The sequence below is a fragment of the Pseudophryne corroboree genome, chromosome 1, assembly GCF_028390025.1.
Source record: "Pseudophryne corroboree isolate aPseCor3 chromosome 1, aPseCor3.hap2, whole genome shotgun sequence".
NCBI classification, from domain to species: domain Eukaryota; kingdom Metazoa; phylum Chordata; class Amphibia; order Anura; family Myobatrachidae; genus Pseudophryne; species Pseudophryne corroboree.
In genome coordinates this window covers 371,971,716-371,996,135 of record NC_086444.1, presented here as the reverse complement: position 1 = coordinate 371,996,135, position 24,420 = coordinate 371,971,716, and the positions used below count along the sequence as shown (strand labels likewise).

The window sequence follows — 24,420 nt, the reverse complement described above, 5'->3', positions numbered from 1 at the left end:
ACTATTTTATTCTCCCTCTATGGGGGTCGTGGACCCCCACGAGGGAAAATAATTGTCGGTATGCCGGCTGTCGGGCTCCCGGCGCCGGTATACTGAGCGCCGGGAGCCCGACCGCCGGCAAACAGAAGACCACCCGTACGGGACTGCTCTTTTATAGAATTGTATTCAGTGCACAGTATAAAAACAGCATGGTGAAGTAAATGTAAAAAAAAAAAAAACCCCCAGAAGGGATCAAAGAGATAGAACAAAGCCTTACGTTATGGTAAAGCATGTACAAATAAATATGTCAGCTGAACATTATTTTATATTTCCATTACACATGGAAAGGGCTTATCATATCACAGCAGTTTGTATAAATCATCACATCTTATTCTCTTGTTTAACAGCAACTGGTATTTATTAAAGTTGTATAATTTAAAAAGACAAAAACAAAACAGACTTATCTCAAATTCACAGAAATTGCCGTGTCCAGAGAACACGCCAAGAGCACACGCTACTTTATCACTACCAAGCAGATGTTGATAACACTCACTCAAGCAGCCAGTGACGTTCGCACACTGTTAAAGAATTGCAGTGTGTGGATGGAAACATAATTCCAGTAACTAAATATACCCATTACATAATGTGAGCCTGGCATAAGTATACTGCATCAAAGCTGTTCTCTATACCTGGATCTAAACTGTACCAGTAATTAAACATGTTAGTGTGTGCCCAGGAACTATAGTCACAAGCAGTGAAGTAGATGAAAGCTTTATACACCAAATGTAGAACAGTGCTCTCACGGCCCCTAGCAAGGCACCAGGTACAGTGCAAACTGTAGTACAGGATTTCAATACCATAGTGATACTTCAATGTTGGCTGTGTTGCATGCACTATTGTAAAGCAGAGTAGTACATTTCAGGAACCTAGTGTACTTGTGTGGACTATGCTTGGACCGGTGCTGGAGGTATTGGTAGGAACATAATATTAGCATTTACTACTACTCAAGGTCTAAAACACCAACAGTGAAGGCTCAATAAATGAGCAATTTAGTACAGACGAGGAAGCACAATCCTGTCACAGCAATAAACCAGCTTATTTATCCGATTACAACATGATATTTCATATGCTAAAATCTGTTTTCTTTTACATTAAAAAGTATATACAAACACACATTCTAAATAAGTGCATTGATTCGCTCCTTCACTTTCCAGGGCTTAGATGGGTTTGCTGTGACCATCACTGATTATTCAGAAGAAGCCATGTCCTATCAGGAACCTGCAAGTCCCATATTCTGGATCCTCCATCAAAGACCATAATATTCTGTGAAGATTTCTGCGACAAATCTAAAACCAATTCCTTATTGTAAACGTACAGAATTAGTGATACTCAATCCAACTCATTAACTTAATATCTCATCAGCTGCTGAACCTCTGTCCTGGGATTCCTCTTCTAACAAATAGTTTTCTAGGTCCATCAGTTTCTGTGACAGAAGTGCATCCAGTTGTAGTCCCTGCATGGCAGCTTTCCGCCCCCGCTTGCAGCTAGTCATAACTTTTACTCTGCCCTTTGCTCTCTTCTTCCTGGGGGCTGTACAGTCTTGGAACTCCAAGATACGTTTCTTTTTTTGCTGGGAAACAGAAATTAATATCCCATTCTTCTCTTGGGGCTCTTCAAATATTGTTTCAAGACTCCTGTGCAGAGAGTAAAATATAAATTAAACAAGCAGGACATGCAGACAGAGCTACCACCACAAATTACAGGTCCCAATACAAGTGAATTAGGCAATCCACCCCCACCAGACATAACATGAACTACCAACTAATTACTTTCCATTGAAAACGCGAATATTCAGTTTTCATCCATGTTATGGTACTAGTATCCGTATTAGGTCGACATGGACAAAAGGTCGACAGAAACAAGGTCGACATGGAAAAAGGTCGACATGAGTTTTTTTGGTGTCGTTTTCGTCGTAGAGTGACGGGGAACCCCAATTAGTGCACCGCGTCCCCTCGCATGGCTCGCCATGCTTCGGGCATGGTGCCTTCGCTCCGCTCGGCACAGATTACCGTTCCAATCGTAGTCTACGTGGATCGTTAAGTATAAAAAGGTTCCAAAAAAGGAAAAAATTGTGAAAAACTCATGTCGACCTTTTTCCATGTCGACCTGTTGTCCATGTCGACCTAAGGTGTGTAGACCAATTGGCGGCGACCTAAGGTGTGTCGACCTTTTTGTTGTCGACCTGGAGTCCGGATATTGTGTCCGTAAGTCACATAGCACCGCACAGTAGTGTCCATAAGTCACATTGCACCGCACAGTAGTGTCCGTAAGTCACATAGCACGGCACAGTAGTGTCCGTAAGTCACATAGCACCGCACAGTAGTGTCCGTAAGTCACATTGCACCGCACAGTAGTGTCCGTAAGTCACATAGCACCGCACAGTAGTGTCCGTAAGTCACATATCACCGCACAGTAGTGTCCATAAGTCACACTGCACCGCACAGTAGTGTCCATAAGTCACATAGCACCGCACAGTAGTGTCCATAAGTCACATAGCACCGCACAGTAGTGTCCATAAGTCACATAGCACCGCACAGTAGTGTCCATAAGTCACATAGCACCGCACAGTAGTGTCCATAAGTAACATAGCACCGCACAGTAGTGTCCATAAGTCACATTGCACCGCACAGTAGTGTCCGTAAGTCACATAGCACCGCACAGCAGTGTCCATAAGTCACACAGCACCGCACAGTAGTGTCCATAAGTCACACAGCACCGCACAGTAGTGTCCATAAGTCACATAGCACCGCACAGTAGTGTCCATAAGTCACATAGCACCGCACAGTAGTGTCCATAAGTCACATAGCACCGCACAGTAGTGTCCATAAGTCACATAGCACCGCACAGTAGTGTCCGTAAGTCACATTGCACCGCACAGTAGTGTCCATAAGTCACATTGCACCGCACAGTAGTGTCCGTAAGTCACATAGCACCGCACAGTAGTGTCCATAAGTCACATAGCACCGCACAGTAGTGTCCATAAGTCACATAGCACCGCACAGTAGTGTCCATAAGTCACATAGCACCGCACAGAAGTACCCCTTATACACTTCACGCTACACAGTACAGCTGTTCATACACGTTACTCCAAAGTAGAGCAGTTTATAGACATTACGCCACAGTAGAGCTGCTTATACAGGTTACTCTGCAGCTTCTAATGCAGAGAGGGGTGTTGCAGCAGCAGCCGGGGCACATAGGGGTGTTGCAGCAGCAGAGAGGGGTGCTGCAGCAGCAGCCGGGGCAGAGAGGGGTGCTGCAATACTGAAGTAACAATGCTGCACAGCTACAAGCAGACAGTGAGACATATAAAGAAGGTGGGCAGAGCTACGGCATGTGCTGGCTGTCCGTGTCTCCTGCTGTCGCCTCTGGCCTGTCCTGTTCCATACCTAGTTCAGAGACCAGGTGCGCCCCTCTGCTTCACTTCCTCCTGCTCTGCGGCTGCCTGTATAGCAGCCCGCGGTATAGTGAGAAGAGGGAGGGGGGTGGCAGCGCGTCCTATAACTTTTCTGGCACCCTCGCTACACTTCTGCTTGTACCCTACCTGACAGTGGACCGGCATGCATAAAAATCATTGGCTAGACAACAAATACACAGATTATACAAACACCAGACAAAATAATATGGTATATGGAAAGACAACTGGTATAAGTTCTACGACGCGGGATGTGAACATGCGTCTAGGCGGTGACAATAAAACTATTGGACGATCATTGTAAATGTCTAAGGAATTGATACAATGTGAATTTGTGGAGCTATTGTTTCTTTTTCAGGTGGAACCATGGGACATACACGTGACTGAGTAGCAAAAGGGAGCCACTGCTTTTCACTGAGAGCATGACCATAGCTTGGAGGAGGTTGTAGCGTTTGTTGGTGTGCCCTCGTAGACAGTGAGTAGTATCCATCTACAGTGGAAGATGCATGCGCACCAAGAATCCCAGTGGCAGATCCCAGATTAGAACATGTAAATAAGCATTCTTGATATCCATGGAAACAATTCGTCTTGTTTTAAGGCGTTGTGGACAAATCTGTGTCTTGAGCCTCTCTATCACGATATTCATGAAATTGGGAGGTGGTTGATAGACAGTCAAAAGGCCGACATATGGTCGACACGTTTTTTAGGGATTTTTACAACTTTTGCTGCATTTACTATCCATGTCACAAACTATCACCATTTGTAACCTTGTGGTGAGCGAAGCGAGCCCGCAAGGGGAAGCATTTTAACAAATTGGTGTAAAAAATGTTTAAAAACACACACATTTTTTTGTGTGTCGACCTTTTGACCCTATCAGCCTAATGACTGTCTATCTTCTGTATTACACCCCACGAATTTTAGGTTCAGAATGAGTAGACTATATTTGGTCTGCCTTCTGGAGCAAGAAGAGAAGTCAAATCACAATTGCTTCTGCTCTTCCAGTACTGGATAACTACCTCTGCGGAGATCAAGGGCTAATCTCAGGTTAGAGGCCTGCCCATTATGCAGACAGTTTGCTTGAAGGTTTAGAAGCTGGACACTTAGGGGGTAATTCCAAGTTGATCGCAGCATGAAATTTTTTAGCAGTTGGGCAAAACCATGTGCACTGCAGGGGAGGCAGATATAACATGTGCAGAGAGTTAGATTCAGGTGGGGTGTGTTCAATCTGCAATCTAATTTGCAGTGTAAAAATAAAGCAGCCAGTATTTACCCTGCACAGAAATAAAATAACCCACCCAAATCTAACTCTTTCTGCACATGTTATATCTGCCTCCCCTGCAGTGCACATGGTTTTACCCAATTGCTATAAAAAATCCTGCTGCGATCAACTTGGAATTACCCCCTTAGCTGCCCAAGCCTTTTTTACATCTACTAGACAATTGCACAAGGATCAGATGTCTGCCTTCTGGAGGTCTGAGCCTGCTCCAGCGCCTCCAAAGCTAGGAGATAGGAAGTTCAGAGACTAAAGCTGAAGTTCTAGTCACAATAAAACTAGTCCTCCAGGTATTCGGAAGCCTCACATATATATGCTCCAAGGTTAGAAAATCGGATCTGGGCCCAACAGATAGTAAACCCTCTGTCTGTTGCTCCAACCACATCTCAAACTGCCTTACCAACTCAAGGGTCCAAGGGATGAGTCCCAGGGAGGTCCCGTCCAGACATGTAAACCAACGTAAGTGTTTCCTCAAACTCCATATCTACGCTATCCCTTCACTTCGGATTACTCCCCTCTAGGTACATGGGTGCTTGCAAAGTTGTCAGTGTCATTATTTTGATGAACGGGCACATAGTGGCCACCTCATAATAGGATTTTGGTTACCTACAGGTAAATCCTTTTCTCGTAGTCCGTAGAAGATGCTGGGGTCCACATTAGTACCATGGGGTATAGACGGGTCTACCAGGAGCCATTGGCACTTTAAGAGTTTGAGAGTGTGGGCGGCTCCTCCCTCTATGCCCCTCCCACCAGACTCAGTTTAGAAACTGTGCCCGAGGAGACGACATACTTCGAGAGAAGGATTATACACAGATAGTGGTGAGATTCATGCCAGCTCACACATACAAGGCACGTCAAGTCAACTAGCTTGAACTACTCAGCAACAGCTGAAACATTACTTACCAAGTAACAATGCAGTACTCAACTAAAACAAAGTTGTACTGAACCAAATAACATTTGCAGGAGAACGAAGCGTTGGTCGGGCGCCCAGCATCCTCTACAGACTACGAGAAAAGGATTTACCGGTAGGTAACCAAAATCCTATTTTCTCTTAGAGGATGCTGGGGTCCACATTAGTACCATGGGGATGTACCAAAGCTCCCAGAACGGGAGGGAGAACACTGAGGCTCCTGCAGAACTGATTGACTGAACTTCAGATCATCAGAGGCCAAAGTATCGAACTTGTAAAACTTTGCAAACGTGTTCGACCCAGACCAAGTTGCAGCTCGGCAAAGTTTCACTGCCGAGACATCCCGGGCAGCCGCCCAGGAAGACCCCACCTTTACGAGTAGAGTGGGCCTTAACAGATTTTGGACACGGCAGCCTGCCGTAGAATAAGCGTGCTGGATAGTGAACCTAATCCAGCGAGAAATAGTCTGCTTAGAAGCAGGACACCCAATTTTCTTGGGATCATAGAGGACAAACAGAGAGTGACTTTCTGTGACGAGAAGTTCTCTTCACATATATCTTCAGAGCCCTTACGACATCCAAGGACTTTGATGTAATTGAGGAGTCAGTAGCCACTGGCACCACAATAGGTTGAAATGCCGACACAAGATCTAGTAAGGGCTATTACAGGATAAAGCCCCCAGCTTGGACACACGTCTAGCAGAAGCCAAGGCCAACAAAGTGACCACCTTCCATGTAAGAAATTTGACCTCTACCTCCTGTAGAGATTCAAACCAATCCAACTGGAGGGACTGCAACACCACGTTAAGCTCCCAAGGTGCCGTAGGCGGTACAAAGGAAGGTTGGATATGCAGAACTCCCTTCAAAAAGGTCTGAACCTCAGGGAGGGCAGCCAATTGTTTCTGAAAGAAAATGAATAGGGCTGAAATCTGGACCTTCGCAGAACCCAAACTCAGGCCCATATCCACTCCTGCTTGCAGGAAGAGGAGGAAACGTCCCAGTTGAAACTCCACCATAGGAAACAACTTGGACTTACACCAAGAGACATATTTCTTCCAAATACGATGGTAATGTTTAGACGTTACCACTTTTCTAGCCTGTATGAGAGTAGGAATAACTTCTTCGGAATGCCCTTTCCGAGCAAGAATCAGGCGCTCAACTTCCATGCCGTCAAACGTAGCCGCGGTAAGTCAATATAGGCGAACGGCCCCTGCTGCAGCAGGTCCTCCCGAAGAGGAAAAGGCCTCGGCTCTTCTTGCAATAGATTCAGAAGGTCCGCGTACCAAGCCCTTCTTGGCCAGTCTGGGGCAATGAGAATCGCTTGAACCCTTGTTCTCCTTATGAGCTTTAGGATTCTTGGGATGAGTGGGAGTGGTGGAAACACGTACACTGACTAGAACACCCACGAAGACACCTGGGCGTCCACTGCCACTGCTTATGGGTCCCTCAACCTGGAACAATAACATCAAAGCTTCTTGTTGAGATGAGAGACCATCATGTCTATTTGGGGTAAACCCCAAAGATCTGTTATTTCCTTGAACACCTCCGGATGGAGTACCCACTCTCCTGGATGGAGATCGTGTCTGCTGAGGAAGTCTGCCTCCCAGTTGTCTACTCCCGGAATGAAGATGGCTGACACCGCTAACGCGCGCTTTTCTGTCCAGAGGAGTATTCTTGTCACCTCTGACATTGCCGCTCTGCTCTTCGTTCCGCCTTGTTGGTTTATGTAAGCCACTGTTACGTTGTCCGACTGCACTTGAATGGCCCGATTTCTCAGGAGAGGGGCCGCCTGAAGAAGACCGTTGTAGACGGCTCTTAGTATGGGCAGGCCGGCTTCCAGGCTTGACCATCGTCCTTGGAAGGTTACTCCTTAAGTGACTGCTCCCCAGCCCGAAGGCTCGCATCCATGGTTAGAAGGACCCAGCCCTGAATCCCAAACCAGCGTTCCTCCAGAAGGTGAGGCAATTGGAGCCACCAGAGGAGTGAAATCCTGGCCTTTGGCGACAGACGAATTCTCTGGTGCATGTGGAGGTGAGATCCCGACCACTTGTCCAGGAGATCCAGTTGGAAAGTCAGAGCGTGGAACCTTCCGTACTGGAGAGCCTCGTAAGAGGCCACCATCTTTCCCAATAGGTGAATGCATTGATGAACCGACACCCGGGGTGGCTTCAGGACATCCCAGACCATGGCTTGTATCACCAACGCCTTTTTCTGCGGAAGAAACACCCTCTGCACTTCCGTATCCAGGATCATTCCCAGAAATGACAACCTCTGGGTTGGTTCCAAATGTGACTTTGGAAGGTTCAGAATTCAACCGTGACTCTGGAGCAGTCGCGTTGTGAGAACAATGGACTGCCGCAGCCTCTCCTTAGATGATGCCTTTAATCAGCAGGTCGTCCAGATATGGAATGATGTTCAAACCCTGCTTGAGGAGGAGAATCATCATTTCCGCCATCACCTTAGTAAACACCCTCGGTGCTGTGGAGGCGCCGAATGGTAGTGCCTGGAACTGGAAATGACAGTCCAGCAATGCGAAGCGGAGAGAAGTCTGATGCGGCAGCCAGAACGGAATGTGGAGGTACGCATTCTTGATATCCAGGGATACCAGGAATTCCCCTATTTCCAGACCTGATATCACCGCCCTGAGAGACTCCATCTTAAACTTGAACTCCTTTAGAAAGGGGTTCAATGATTTTAGGTTCAGAATGGGCCTGTCCGAACCATCCGGTTTTGGTACCACGAAAAGGTTCGAATAGTAACAGCATGTGAGGTGGTACTGGCACAATGACCTGTACCTCTGCCAGCTTTTGGACAGCGTCTTGTAGTACAGTGCTGTCCTCCAACACAGTTGGCAAGCCTGACTTGAAAAAGCGATGAGGATGGAGACTTTGAAATTCCAGCCTGTATCCCTGAGACACAACATCTACCACCCAGGGATCCAGGCCGGACGATACCCAGACATGACTGAAGTGTCTGAGTCTCGCTCCCACTGGCCCCACCACCGGGGCGTGCAGTCCACCGTCATGTGGAGGACTTTGGCGTACCCGAAGCAGGCTTTTGTTCCTGGGAACCTGCAGCGACAGGTTTCTTGGACTTAACCCGACCTCCCCTAAAGAAGGTATTGGAAGTTCTGGCCTTTCTAGGCTTGTTAGGCCGAAAGGACTGCGTTGGAGATGAAGAGAAAGATTTCTTCGGAGCAGGTGCTGCTGAAGGAAGAAACGGAGACTTACCCGCTGTAGCGGTGGATATCCACGCATCTAGAGCTTCCCCAAACAGAGCCTGACCTGTATAGGGTAGGGACTCCACGTCGGCCGACCACTGGCGTAAATACAATGCAACATCATCCCTATCCATCGTACCCAAAGCCTCAAGTAAGGTAGCCGACCATTACTATTGCCTACGCAATCCATGCAGTAGCAATAGTGGGACGTAATATGGCCCCTGAAGCAGTATAAATTGATTTAAGCATGTTATAAATTTTCCTTTAAGCCAGCTCCTTTAAGGCAGTAGATCCTGGAACAGGTAAAACCACCTTCTTTGAGAGTCTGGACACAGAGGCGTCAACAATCGGCGGGGTTTCCCATTTTTTTCCTATCCTTCTCAGGGAAAGGAAATGCCACCTGGACCCTTTTAGGAATCTAGAATTTTTTCTCAGGGTTTACCCATGCTTTTTCAAATATAGCATTCAATTCCTTTGAAGCAGGGAAGGTTAGCGAGGCTTTTTTATTTGTACTGAAAAAAGCCTCCTCAACTTGCTCAGGTGTGGTATCATTAACATTGAACACATCCCTAATAGCCTCTATCAACAATTGCACCCCCTTTGCAAGAGATGCGGACCCCCGCAACACATCCCCATCACCATCTGCAGTGTCAGAATCGGTATCGGTGTCATCTTGTGTGACATGCACAAGCGCACGTTTGTGGGGGTATATAACGGGGTGTCCTGAGGTACCAGAACCAGGCCATACAGCTCTGTAATACCTGGGTTGCAGATTCATTACTGGTAACCCTGTCAGAAATCTGAGAAATCCAAGATTTGATAGAGGAAAACCACTCTGGTTCCCTTGCTAGTATCTGTGCTAAACCAGTGCTATCCTGATTACATGGAATGGGATCATCCTGGGAGGATAAATCCTCTGCAGAATATGACACAGTATCCCTGGACATAGCTAAAGGAGACCACAAAACACTCCACACACAGGTGGGGGCAGACAGAGTTTCCCCCCCAAGAATGGCAAGAGAGACAGAGATCGGAGCCAACCCACACAAAGCACTTTCAGCAAAGGGAGACCCCTTGTCAGCGCAGACTGTCTCCCTTAATAGGAGACACAGTCGGTTTACAGCCTCCCCTCCCCTTCTACAGCCCCCTGGTACCGTGTACTGACAGTTGAAGCTGCTGTGGAGGGACCTGTTCTTCCATCCAGCGCTGTGCAGGCAGGAAAATGGCACTGGAACGCTGCTGGGTCCACTCTGAGGAGAAGCTCCGCCCCCTTAATGGTGCTGTCTTCCCGCTCTTTGTAGATTATACTGGCCTGAGGTAAAACTTGCTGGCTGAGATCCGCGGACCCCGACAGACTTGTGGACCAGTGTGGGGGTAAGCGCTGGCTCAGGGCGCCCCTCACAGCGCCGCACCATGTGCCTCTGAACCTTCAGAGGAGCGCAGTTAATACTGCTCTCCCCCCGTTGCCGCCATCTTCACACCGGCCCCCGCTTGCTAGGGGGGGCGGTGTCTCACTCACCACTCTTCAGCACTGTAAGGGGGTGGCGGCATGCTGCTGGGGCAAGCGATCCCCTGTGGCGGAGAGCGATCCGACCCCTCTGGAGCTCAGTGTCCGCGGAGACAGTGGCTCAGACCCCGCAGGGCGGACACTGCTCCCCCCATTAGTCCCTCATTGCAGGCAGGCTGTTGCCAACAGCCTCCTGTAAAAAAATAAACTCTAAAAATAACTTTAACTAGAAAAGCTCTGTAGAGCTCCCCTAGCTGTGACCGCCTCCTCCGGGCACATTTTCTAAACTGAGTCTGGTGGGAGGGGCATAGAGGGAGGAGCCAGCCCACACTCTCAAACTCTTAAAGTGCCAATGGCTCCTGGTGGACCTGTCTATACCCCAATGGTACTAATGTGGACCCCGGCATCCTCTAGGACGTAAGAGAAATATGGAAAAACTTTCTGTAATGCAGGGTAACCCTGTACATCATCGATGATCAGACAATATGTACTAATGGTGCCCATCTCTTTCTGAAACAGGTGCTAACGGTGCCCATCTCTTTCTGAAACAGGTGCCCTTGATTTTATGGACAGCAGGTTGAGGGAACAGATGTTATGGGTAAGGAACACACTGTACCACGGCAGCTACTAGAGCGGCTAGGAAGAAAAATAAAGCTCTGGTTCAGGTGATGGGATGTAGATACTCTTGGGCTAGTCTGAATCTTTCCCCTTTAGTGGCCTCCCCTACAATACGGAAAAGCAAGTAAACCAAAATGTTTACAACTTAATGATGCAAAGATCAATAATAAATTATTTTATTTATTTTTACATTTGTTAATTCCAGTACGCATATTACAAAACTCCAAAAAAAACGAGTTTTATGGTAAGAACTTACCGTTGTTAAAACTCTTTCTGCGAGGTACACTGGGCTCCACAAGGATGGACAATGGTGTAGAGTAGGATCTTGATCCGAGGCACCAACATGCTCAAAGCTTTGACTGTTCCCAGAATGCACAGCACCGCCTCCTCTATAACCCCGCCTCCCTGCACAGGAGCTCAGTTTTTAGTTAACCAGCCCAATGCAGTAGCAGGAAGAGAGACGACAACGGTTAGTAGCCACATATACCACACACTCACGACAGGAGAAGTGTCAGCGGCTAACGCCATACCAACCCAAAGAAGCTAAGTGCGTCAGGGTGGGCGCCTTGTGGAGCCCAGTGTACCTCGCAGAAAAAGTTTTAACAACCGTAAGTTCTTACCATAAAACTCGTTTTCTGCTGCGGGGTACACTGGGCTCCACAAGGATGGACAATGAGGATGTCCTAAAGCAGTTCCTTATGGGAGGGGACGCACTGTAGCGGGCACAAGAACCCGGCGTGCAAAGGAAGCATCCTGGGAAGCGGCAGTATCAAAGGCATAAAACCTTATGAACGTGTTCACGGAGGACCACGTAGCCACCTTGCACAATTGGTCAAGGGTCGCACCACGTTGAGCCGCCCAAGAAGGTCCAACAGACTGAGTAGAATGGGCCGTAATGTGAGCAGGAGCTGACAGACCAGCCTCCACATAAGCATGTGTAATCACCATTCTAATCCACCTGGCCAGGGTCTGCTTGTGAGCAGGCCAGCCACGTTTGTGAAATCCAAACAAAACAAAGAGAGAATCAGATTTTCGAATAGAAGCAGTTCTCTTCACATAGATACCACATCCAAAGACCGCTTTTTGGAAGACAAGTCAGGAGAGACAAAGGGCGGAACCACAATCTCCTGATTAAGGTGGAACGAGGAAACCACCTTCGGTAAATAACCGGGACGAGTCCGAAGTACCGCCCGGTCACGGTGAAAAATCAGATATGGGGAACTACAGGAAAGGGCACCCAAATCAGACACTCTTCTAGCAAAGGCAATAGCCAGCAAGAACACCACCTTGAGGGAAAGCCACTTAAGAACAGCTGAACCAAGGGGTTCAAACGGAGGCTCCTGCAACGCCTCCAAAACCACCGACAAGTCCCAAGGAGCCACAAGCGGGACCATAGGGAGGTTGGATACGCAACACACCCTGAGTGAAAGTATGAACATCAGGTAAAGTCACAATTTTTCTCTGAAACCACACCGACAAGGCAGAAATATGTACCTTGAGGGAGGCCAGACGCAGGCCTAACTCCAGGCCCTGCTGCAGAAAAGCCAAAAGTTTGGCTGTACTAAACTTGGAAGCGTCATAATTGTTAGATGCGCACCAAACAAAGTAGGAATGCCAGACCCTATGGTAAATCCGGGCAGAAGCCGGTTTCCGGGCCCGCAACATAGTTTTAATGACATCCTCAGAAAAACCCTTAGCCCTCAAGACAGAAGCTTAAAGAGCCACGCCGTCAAAGACAGCCGGGCTAGGTCCTGGTAGACACAGGGGCCCTGAACGAGGAGGTCTGGGCGTTGTGGAAGTAGAATTGGACGCTCTGACGATAGGCCCTGCAGGTCTGAGAACCAATGCCGTCTGGGCCACGCTGGAGCTATGAGAAGCAAAATTCCTTTTTCTTGCTTGAACTTCCGAATTACCCTGGGCAGGAGTGACACCGGAGGGAACACGTACGGCAGCCGAAACCGCCACGGCACCACCAGCGCATCCACGAATGCTGCTTGAGGATCCCTTGTCCTTGCTCCGAAGACCGGAACTTTGTGATTGTGTCGAGACGCCATCAGATCTACGTCTGGAAGACCCAACTTTTCCACTAGGAGTTGAAACACTTCTGGATGGAGACCCCACTCGCCGGCATACACGTCATGACGACTGAGAAAGTCCGCCTCCCAATTCAGGACTCAATGAGATCATTTGAGACCTGATCCGGTGAGGCAGGCCGTCCCACTTGGCTAGAATCAGCCTCTGGAGGGGGCGAGAATGGAATTGAGCATGCTCCACCATGTCGAATGCTGATACCATGAGGCCCAGCACCTGCATCGCCGAATGTATCGACACTTGCGGACGAGAAAGGAAGCAACAAATCTTGTCCTGAAGCTTCAGGACTTTCTCATGACACAAGAACAACCTCTGGTTGTGAGTGTCCAATAGCGCTCCCAGATGCACCATGCTCTGAGCAGGGATCAGGGAGGATTTCTTCCAGTTGATGAGCCACCTGTGGGCTTGTAGAAACCGGACCGTCATATCTAGATGACGTAGGAGAAGTTCTGGGGAATTTGCCAGGATTAACAAGTCGTCCAGATACGGCAGTATCCTGACCCCTTGACGGCGGAGTACCACCGTCAGCACCGCCATTACTTTGGTGAAGACTCGCGAAGCCGTTGTTAAACCAAAAGGTAACGCCCGAAACTGGTAATGGAGGTTGCCAATAGCAAACCTCAGGTATTGCTGATGTGACGCTGCTATAGGAATATGCAGGTAAGCATCCTGTATATCCAGGGAGACCATGTAGTCCCCAGGTTCCAAAGCCAGAACTATAGAGCGAAGGGTTTCCATACGGAACTTGAAACTTTCACAAACTTGTTCAATGCCTTGAGGTTGAGAATGGGCCGGGAGGACCCATTCGGTTTCGGGACTAGAAACAGCGGAGAATAGTACCCCCGGCCCCTCTGCGCAAGAGGCACCTGTACTATGACTCCTGTATCCAGGAGGGTCTATACCACCGAATGCAGAGTGTATGCCTTTGTCTGGTCCGACGGGACGTCTGTCTGGCAAAATCGATGAGGGGGTCGGTTTTTGAAGGCTATGGCGTAACCTTGAGTGACGACTTCCCGTACCCAGGCATCTGAAGTGGTTATCAACCATTCCTGGGTTTACCCTAGAAGCCGTCCCCCCACCCTGGGATCCCCCAGGGGGAGGCCCGCCCCGTCATGCGGCAGGCTTATCGGCCTTGGAAGCTGGCTGACGGGCCGCCCAGGCTCTTTTTGGCTTTGGCTTACCGGGTTTGGAAGTGCGGGCCTGCTTGTTATACGCCTGACCTTTTGCTTTACCTGAAGGACGAAAGGGGCGAAAGGAAGTACCTTTAGCCTTCGACACAGAAGGAGCGGAACTTGGCAGACAGACAGTTTTGGCAGTAGCCAAGTCAACCACTATCTTATTTAAGTCCTCCCCAAACAGAATATCTTCCTTAAAAGGGAGTACCTCCAGGATTTTTCTAGAGTCCAGATCCACAGACCAGGATCTCAGCCACAATATCCGGCGAGCCAGGACTGACGTAGTAGAGGCCTTGGCTGCTTGGATACTGGCATCAGAAGCCGCCTCTTTAATATAGCGAGAAGCTGTGACAATATATGACAAGCATTGTCTAGCATGGTCAGAAGAGATTTCAGCTTCTAACTCCAAGGCCCATGCTTCAATAGCCTCTGCAGCCCATGTTTCTGCAATAGTGGGCCTTTGTGCAGCACCCGTGAGGGTGTAAATTGCTTTAAGACAACCCCCCACACGTTTACACGTAGGCTCTTTTAGAGACGTGACGGTAGTGATAGGCAGAGCTGAGGAAACCACCATCCTAGCCACATGTGAGTCTACTGGAGGAGGCGTTTCCCAATTCTTAGACAGCTCTGGCGCGAGGGGATAGCGAGCCAGCATCTTCTTTTGAGGCACAAACTTCGTACCCGGGTTTTCCCAGGGTTCCTGACGAATATCCACTAGGTGATCAGAGTGAGGTAAAACTTGTTTAACCACCTTCTGACGCTTGAACCTATCTGGTTTCTTAGGAGGGACGGATGGCCCGGGATCATCCGTAATCTGTAGAATTAACTTAATAGCCTCCAAGAGATCAGGAACATCCACATGTGAACTACCCTCCCCATCAGCAGTATCTGAGTCAGAACCTGTGGAGTCAGTGTAAGTGCCGTCTTCATCAGACGAGGTGTCAGTGACAGCAGTGGATTGTGAGGAGACAAGCGCTCGCTTAGAGGACCCCTTGGACTTAGGCGAGCGATGGTCAGACTTTTTTGTAGTCAGGGACTGGTTCAACTTCTTCAATTGAGCAGATAAATCGTCCGCCCACGGCGGGTTAGCTGCAGGGACCACATACGGTTGTACCGGCATTGGGGGTCCCATAGGGGGTGTTAGTTTATTAACTAGCGTATGCAGAAGCGTGGAAAAAGCGGCCCACGGTGGGTCATTATGTACCTCCATTGCCACAGTCCCACTGGGGGGCAAGGAGCCCCCAGAACCAGAGCCCACAGCTGCTATATTCTCTCCATAGGGATCTGTGGCTTCAGCAACACCGGCAGTGTGTTCAGCCCCAGAACCGTTACCCTCAGAAGCAGACATGATATAACTTGCAGTATCAGGTAACACAGTACAATTGGCAGCAGCACAATACCTCTTACCCAAACCCCTGCGCAGTGTAGTCAGCACTAGCAGAGATAAAGGAGAGATATGGTGACTAAATCACAGAGAAAAAATAAGAATTTACTTACCGATAATTCTATTTCTCGTAGTCAGTAGTGGATGCTGGGACTCCGTCAGGACCATGGGGAATAGCGGCTCCGCAGGAGACTGGGCACAAAAGTAAAAGCTTTAGGACTACCTGGTGTGCACTGGCTCCTCCCCCTATGACCCTCCTCCAAGCCTCAGTTAGGATACTGTGCCCGGACGAGCGTACACAATAAGGAAGGATTTTGAATCCCGGGTAAGACTCATACCAGCCACACCAATCACACCATATAACTTGTGATCTAAACCCAGTTAACAGTATGATAACATGAGGAGCCTCCAGAACAGATGGCTCACTACAACAAAACCCGAATTTTTGGCAACAATAACTATGTACAAGTATTGCAGACAATCCGCACTTGGGATGGGCGCCCAGCATCCACTACGGACTACGAGAAATAGAATTATCGGTAAGTAAATTCTTATTTTCTCTGACGTCCTTGTGGATGCTGGGACTCCGTCAGGACCATGGGGATTATACCAAAGCTCCCAAACGGGCGGGAGAGTGCGGATGACTCTGCAGCACCGAATGAGAGAACTCCAGGTCCTCCTTAGCCAGGGTATCAAATTTGTAGAATTTTACAAACGTGTTTTCCCCTGACCACGTAGCTGCTCGGCAAAGTTGTAAAGCCGAGACCCCTCGGGCAGCCGCCCAAGATGAGCCCACCTTCCTTGTGGAATGGGCATTGACAGATTTTGGCTGTGGCAGGCCTGCCACAGAATGTGCAAGCTGAATTGTACTACAAATCCAACGAGCAATAGTCTGCTTAGAAGCAGGAGCACCCAGCTTGTTGGGTGCATACAATATAAACAGCGAGTCAGATTTCCTGACTCCAGCCGTCCTGGAAACATATATTTTCAGGGCCCTGACTACATCCAGTAACTTGGAATCCTCCAAGTCCCCAGTAGCCGCAGGCACCACAATAGGTTGGTTTAGGTGAAACGCTGAAACCACCTTAGGGAGAAATTGAGGGCGGGTCCTCAATTCCGCCCTATCCGAATGAAATATCAGGTAAGGGCTTTTATAGGATAAAGCCGCCAATTCTGATACGCGCCTGGCTGAAGCCAGGGCCAACAGCATTACCACTTTCCATGTGAGATATTTTAAATCCACTGTGGCAAGTGGTTCGAACCAATGTGATTTTAGGAATCCCAAAACCACATTGAGATCCCAGGGTGCCACTGGAGGCACAAAGGGAGGCTGTATATGCAGTACCCCCTTTACAAAAGTCTGGACTTCAGGAACTGAAGCCAATTCTTTCTGGAAGAAAATCGACAAGGCCTAAATTTGAACCTTAATGGATCCTAATTTTAGGCCCATGGACAGTCCAGTTTGCAGGAAATGCAGGAAACGACCTAGTTGAAATTCCTCTGTCGGGGCCTTCCTGGCCTCGCACCACGCAACATATTTCCTCCAAATACGGTGATAATGTTGTGCAGTTACATCCTTCCTGGCTTTGATCAAGGTAGGGATGACTTCATCTGGAATGCCTTTTTCCTTCAGGATCCGGCGTTCAACCGCCATGCCGTCAAACGCAGCCGCGGTAAGTCTTGGAACAGACAGGGTCCCTGCTGAAGCAGGTCCCTTCTTAGAGGTAGAGGCCACGGATCCTCCGTGAGCATCTCTTGAAGTTCCGGGTACCAAGTCCTTCTTGGCCAATCCGGAGCCACGAGTATAGTTCTTACTCGTCTCCGTCTTATAATCCTCAGTACCTTTGGTATGAGAGGCAGAGGAGGGAACACATACACTGACTGGTACACCCACGGTGTTACCAGAGCGTCCACCGCTATTGCCTGAGGGTCCCTTGACCTGGCGCAATACCTGTCTAGTTTTTTGTTGAGGCGGGACGCCATCATGTCCACCTTTGGTTTTTCCCAACGGTTTACAATCACTTGGAAGACTTCTGGATGAAGTCCCCACTCTCCCGGGTGGAGATCGTGTCTGCTGAGAAAATCTGCTTCCCAGTTGTCCACTCCGGGAATGAACACTGCTGACAGTGCTATCACATGATTTTCCGCCCAGCGAAGAATCCTTGCAGCTTCTGCCATCGCTCTCCTGCTTCTTGTGCCGCCCTGTCTGTTTACGTGGGCGACTGCCGTGATGTTGTCCGACTGGATCAACACCGGCTGACCCTGAAGCAGAGGCCTTGCTTGACTTAGGGCATTGTAAATGGCCCTTAGTTCCAGGATATTTATGTGAAATGACGTTTCCATGCTTGACCACAAGCCCTGGAAATTTCTTCCCTGTGTGACTGCTCCCCAGCCTCTCAGGCTGGCATCCGTGGTCACCAGGACCCAGTCCTGAATGCCGAATCTGCGGCCCTCTAGAAGATGAGCACTCTGCAACCACCACAGGAGAGACACCCTTGTCCTCGGAGACAGGGTTATCCGCTGATGCATCTGAAGATGCGATCCGGACCATTTGTCCAGCAGATCCCACTGAAAGGTTCTTGCGTGGAATCTGCCGAATGGAATCGCTTCGTAAGAAGCCACCATTTTTCCCAGGACCCTTGTGCATTGATGCACTGACACTTGGCCTGGTTTTAGGAGGTTCCTGACTAGCTCGGATAACTCCCTGGCTTTCTCCTCCGGGAGAAACACCTTTTTCTGGACTGTGTCCAGAATCATCCCTAGGAACAGCAGACGTGTCGTTGGAATCAGCTGCGATTTTGGAATATTTAGAATCCACCCGTGCTGTCGTAGCACTACTTGAGATAGTGCTACTCCGACCTCTAACTGTTCCCTGGACCTTGCCCTTATCAGGAGATCATCCAAGTAAGGGATAATTAAGACGCCTTTTCTTCGAAGAAGAATCATCATTTCGGCCATTACCTTGGTAAAGACCCGGGGTGCCGTGGACAATCCAAACGGCAGCGTCTGAAACTGATAATGACAGTCCTGTACCACAAACCTGAGGTACCCTTGGTGAGAAGGGTAAATTGGGACATGGAGGTAAGCATCCTTGATGTCCAGAGACACCATATAGTCCCCTTCTTCCAGGTTCGCTATCACTGCTCTGAGTGACTCCATCTTGAATTTGAACCTTTGTATGTAAGTGTTCAAGGATTTCAGATTTAAAATAGGTCTCACCGAGCCGTCCGGCTTCGGTACCACAAACAGCGTGGAATAATACCCCTTTCCCTGTTGTAGAAGGGGTACCTTGATTATCACCTGCTGGGAATACAGCTTGTGAATGGCTTCCAATACCGCCTCCCTGTCGGAGGGAGACGTTGGTAAAGCAGACTTCAGGAACCGGCGAGGGGGAGACGTCTCGAATTCCAATTTGTACCCCTGAGATACTACCTGCAGGATCCAGGGGTCCACTTGCGAGTGAGCCCACTGCGCGCTGAAATTCTTGAGACGGCCCCCCACCGTACCTGAGTTTGCTTGTAAGGCCCCAGCGTCGTGCTGAGGACTTGGCAGAAGCGGGGGAGGGCTTCTGTTCCTGGGAAGAGGCTGCCTGCTGCAGTCTTTTTCCCCTTCATCTGCCCCGGGGCAGAAATGAGTGGCCTTTTGCCCGCTTGCCCTTATGGGGACGAAAGGACTGAGCCTGAAAAGACGGTGTCTTTTTCTGCTGAGAGGTGACCTGGGGTAAAAAGGTGGATTTCCCAGCCGTTGCCGTGGCCACCAGGTCCGATAGACCGACCCCAAATAACTCCTCCCCTTTATACGGCAATACTTCCATATGCCGTTTGGAATCCGCATCACCTGACCACTGTCGCGTCCATAACCCTCTTCTGGCAGAAATGGACAGCGCACTTACTCTTGATGCCAGAGTGCAAATATCCCTCTGTGCATCTCGCATATATAGAAATGCATCATTTAAATGCTCTATAGTCAATAATATATTGTCCCTGTCCAGGGTATCAATATTTTCAGTCAGGGAATCTGACCAAGCCACCCCAGCACTGCACATCCAGGCTGAGGCGATTGCTGGTCGCAGTATAATACCAGTATGTGTGTATATACTTTTTAGGATATTTTCCAGCTTCCTATCAGCTGGTTCCTTGAGGGCGGCCGTATCAGGAGACGGTAACGCCACTTGTTTTGATAAGCGTGTGAGCGCCTTATCTACCCTAGGGGGTGTTTCCCAACGCGCCCTAACCTCTGGCGGGAAAGGGTATAATGCCAATAATTTTTTAGAAATTAGCAGTTTTTTATCGGGGGAAACCCACGCTTCATCACACACCTCATTTAATTCATCTGATTCAGGAAAAACTACGGGTAGTTTTTTCATACCCCACATAATACCCTTTTTTGTGGTACTTGTAGTATCAGAAATGTTCAAAACCTCCTTCATTGCCGTGATCATGTAACGTGTGGCCCTACTGGAAAATACGTTTGTTTCCTCACCGTCGACACTGGAGTCAGTGTCCGTGTCAGTGTCTGTATCGACCTGAGGTAACGGGCGTTTTAGAGCCCCTGACGGTGTTTGAGACGCCTGTACAGGTATTAACTGATTTGCCGGCTGTCTCATGTCGTCAACAGTCTTTTGTAAAGTGCTGACACTATCACGTAATTCTTTCCATAAGACCATCCAGTCAGGTGTCGACTCCCTAGGGGGTGACATCACTAACACAGGCAATTGCTCCGCCTCCACACCATTTTCCTCCTCATACATGTCGACACAACGTACCGACACACAGCACACACACAGGGAATGCTCTGACAGAGGACAGGACCCCACTAGCCCTTTGGGGAGACAGAGGGAGAGTTTGCCAGCACACACCAGAGCGCTATATATATATATATATATATATATATATATATATATAGGGATAACCTTATATAAGTGTTTTTCCCTGATATAGCTGCTGTATATATTTATCTGCCAATTAGTGCCCCCCCTCTCTTGTTTTACCCTGTTTCTGTAGTTCAGGACTGCAGGGGAGAGTCAGGGAGCCTTCCTCCAACGGAGCTGTGAGGAAAAAATGGCGCCAGTGTGCTGAGGAGATAGGCTCCGCCCCCTTCTCGGCGGCCTTTCTCACGCTTTTTTATGGAAAAATTGGCAGGGGTTAAATGCATCCATATAGCCCAGGAGCTATATGTGATGTATTTTTTGCCAAAAAAGGTGTTTTTATTGCGTCTCAGGGCGCCCCCCCCCAGCGCCCTGCACCCTCAGTGACCGGAGTGTGAAGTGTGCTGAGAGCAATGGCGCACAGCTGCGGTGCTGTGCGCTACCTTATTGAAGACAGGACGTCTTCTGCCGCCGATTTTTCCGGACCTCTTCTGCTCTTCTGGCTCTGTAAGGGGGACGGCGGCGCGGCTCTGGGACCCATCCATGGCTGGGCCTGTGATCGTCCCTCTGGAGCTAATGTCCAGTAGCCTAAGAAGCCCAATCCACTCTGCACGCAGGTGAGTTCGCTTCTTCTCCCCTTAGTCCCTCGATGCAGTGAGCCTGTTGCCAGCAGGTCTCACTGAAAATAAAAAACCTAAAACTAAACTTTTTTCTAAGCAGCTCAGGAGAGCCACCTAGACTGCACCCTTCTCGTTCGGGCACAAAAATCTAACTGAGGCTTGGAGGAGGGTCATAGGGGGAGGAGCCAGTGCACACCAGGTAGTCCTAAAGCTTTTACTTTTGTGCCCAGTCTCCTGCGGAGCCGCTATTCCCCATGGTCCTGACGGAGTCCCAGCATCCACAAGGACGTCGGAGAAATACGTATTAAAGTATATCTTTGTGAAAATCCTATATCAATATAAAACCTGACGCACCAAGCCCCCTCAGGTTATAGAATATAGGGATAGCAAGTTGAGTGAAAGACACGAAATGGACACCACTCAGCTATCTAATGCACACACAGATAGTCACAGTTTGTACAATGCAGAGGTTATTACTAACAATAATACTTGCACTGGACTAGCTTATATATATAGCTATATAGTCAATAGATATACCGTACATACTCGAGTATAAGTCGACCCGAATATAAGCCGAGGCACCTAATTTTACCACAAAAACCTGGGATAACTTATTGACTCGAGTATAAGCCTAGGGTGGGAAATGCAGCTCTACCCGTACACAGACCTCATAGTGCCAGATATGCCCCACAGTGCCAGATGTGCCAGATATGCCCCACAGTGCCAGATATGCCACACAGTGCCAGATATGCCCCACAGTGCCAGATGTGCCAGATATGTCCCACAGTGCCAGATGTGCCAGACATGCCCCACAGTGCCAGATGTGCCAGATATGCCCCACAGTGCCAGATATGCCGCACAGTGCCAGGTGTGCCAGATATGCCCCACAGTGCCAGATATGCCGCACAGTGCCAGGTGTGCCAGATATGCCCCACAGTGCCAGATATGCCGCACAGTGCCAGATGTGCCAGATATGCCCCACAGTGCCAGATATGCCGCACAGTGCCAGGTGTGCCAGATATGCCCCACAGTGCCAGATATGCCGCACAGTGCCAGGTGTGCCAGATATGCCCCACAGTGCCAGGTGTGCCAGATATGCCCCACAGTGCCAGGTGTGCCAGATATGCCCCACAGTGCCAGGTGTGCCAGATATGCCCCACAATGCCAGGTGTGCCAGATGTGCCCCCCAGTGCCAGGTGTGCCCCACAGTGCCAGATATGCCCCACAGTGCCAGGTGTGCCAGATATGCCCCACAGTGCCAGGTGTGCCAGATATGCCCCACAGTGCTAGATACTTACCCTCCGTCGCTCCCGCGCTGTCTTCTGAAGGAGGGACACGGAGAGCGCAGCGCGCGGCTCTCCTGTGTCCCTCCTGCATCTCCGGCGGCAGCGGCGTGTGTTAAAGGAAGTGCCGGTTCGTGCACTTCCTTTACCACTCAGACGCCGCTGGAGATGCAGGAGGGACATAGGAGAGCCGCGCGCTGCGCTCTCTGTGTCCCTCCTTCAGAAGACAGCGTGGGAGCGACGGAGGGTAAGTATCTAGCACTGTGGGGCATATCTGGCACACCTGGCACTGTGGGGCATATCTGGCACTAAAGCTGACTCGAGTATAAGCCGAGGTGGCTTTTTCAGAACAACAAAAAGTGCTGAAAAAGTCGGCTTATACTCGAGTATATACGGTAACACTGCACAGTAAGAACTGGATGTATATCACAGGGTAATTGTACTAGAAAACCCTGACTAAATGCACTCTTTCTTAACTAGCACTGTCTAAAAAGGCAGGTAGAATACTTAAGTGTCATGTAAAGTCACAGCACTGACAACCAGGCGGCTTTACACAGGAGGATTTGCCCAAGCAGTCCCAGGAACAGTGAAGCTGAGAGATAATGGCGCCCAGACACTGACAGGGAGTGAGAGAGAAGATATGCAGCTCCAGGGCGGGAACATTTGCGGAAAATGGCGCCCTGGGGCTGGGGGAGGGGCTTCAGGTCTAAGCCTTATCCCCTTGCTGGCAAAACCACCGGGTACTGTGGGCTACTGAAAATGGTTTAGAGAGAAAACCTGACCTGCACCCATGCCCTGGTGATCTAGTGGGATCGCCTGTACTGCCACAGTGTCCACCGCCAGCGCGCGCGGCCCGCCTCCCACTGACAGCGCCGGATCGCGATAAAGACTGGGTCCCGCAAGCGGGACCCACTCACCACCTCCCGAAGCGCGGCCACGCGATCCCGGAGAGCTCCCGTCGTGTATGCCTGACATGAAGAAAACCGGAGCCTCCTGCTGTAGTTACCCGGCAACCAGGGCTCGGGAGTGTACAGCACCGCTGGGGGGAGCTGGAGCTGCAGCAGTGAATGTCTTCTGACATTTACCACCGCTGCTGCCCTTGAAGTCTTCACTTATTTCTTCAAAAAAAGCTCTTCTTAGGGCTGCCTGGAGCAGCCCCTCTGTTATGTGCCTGCTTACTGCAGCATCAACTACAAAACTGAGCTCCTGAGCAGGGAGGCGGGGTTATAGAGGAGGCGGCGCTGTGCATTCTGGGAACAGTCAAAGCTTTGAGCCTGTTGGTGCCTCGGATCAAGATCCTACTCTACACCATTGTCCATCCTTGTGGAGCCCAGTGTACCCCGCAGCAGAAATGTAAATAATAATCACATTGAGGTTACTCACCTCACTGGTGGGGGTGACTTGTAATTCTTGTTGGTGTAAATGTCTTCCAGGCTGAATTCTTTCTTATTTAATCTATAACAAAAAACACATAAGAATGTTAACCCATTTCCTAAAATTAGGTTGTAACTAATTACAGAAAAAAAAAAGTTGTATTCAGTATGATATCCCAGCTGACGGAATGCAGACTGTCAGGATCCTGACAGCGGCATTCCAACAGCCAAAATACCGGCAGCGAGTCCTCTGGCGGGCTCGCTATGCTCACCACACTTTGGGCCCTCAGGTGGTGGCGTGGACCCACCACCCGAGTGGGAATACAGGGAAGCGCCGGCATTTTACCAGATGTCAGGATTCTGGCGCCGGGATCCTGAACGCCGGTATATTAACTACATCCTGTATATACATAAATCCACACACATGCATTTTGGACTTAAATAAAAAAAACCTTTGAACTGCATAGGCAACTGTAGTTGAGCTTGGATTTGCCAGCCTTAATTTTCACAATTTTTTTCGCTCTCTCCTCAGGTCTCACACTCTGTCCCCCTCTCTCTGCCCCCCCCCCCCCCCCCATCTGTCTGTATTAACCCATCTATTTCAACCCTTTTACCTGTGTGTCAGTTTGTATTAACCCTCTCCCCCACT

General features: G+C 49.3%; 1 protein-coding gene across 1 annotated transcript in view; it reads right to left on the bottom strand.

Annotated features, from left to right (window-relative positions):
• Window positions 1-332: 332 nt before the first annotated feature.
• The window catches only part of PRR14L (proline rich 14 like), a 143,715-nt gene continuing 119,627 nt past the window's right edge, over window positions 333-24,420 (bottom strand). Inside the window, exons 9-10 of the mRNA XM_063935706.1 lie at window positions 23,782-23,853; window positions 333-1,673 (exon numbers count right to left, since the gene is read on the bottom strand). Coding sequence (XP_063791776.1) covers window positions 1,382-1,673; window positions 23,782-23,853 — 364 coding nt within the window. The 3' untranslated portion in view covers window positions 333-1,381. The remainder of the gene's footprint in view (window positions 1,674-23,781; window positions 23,854-24,420) is intronic.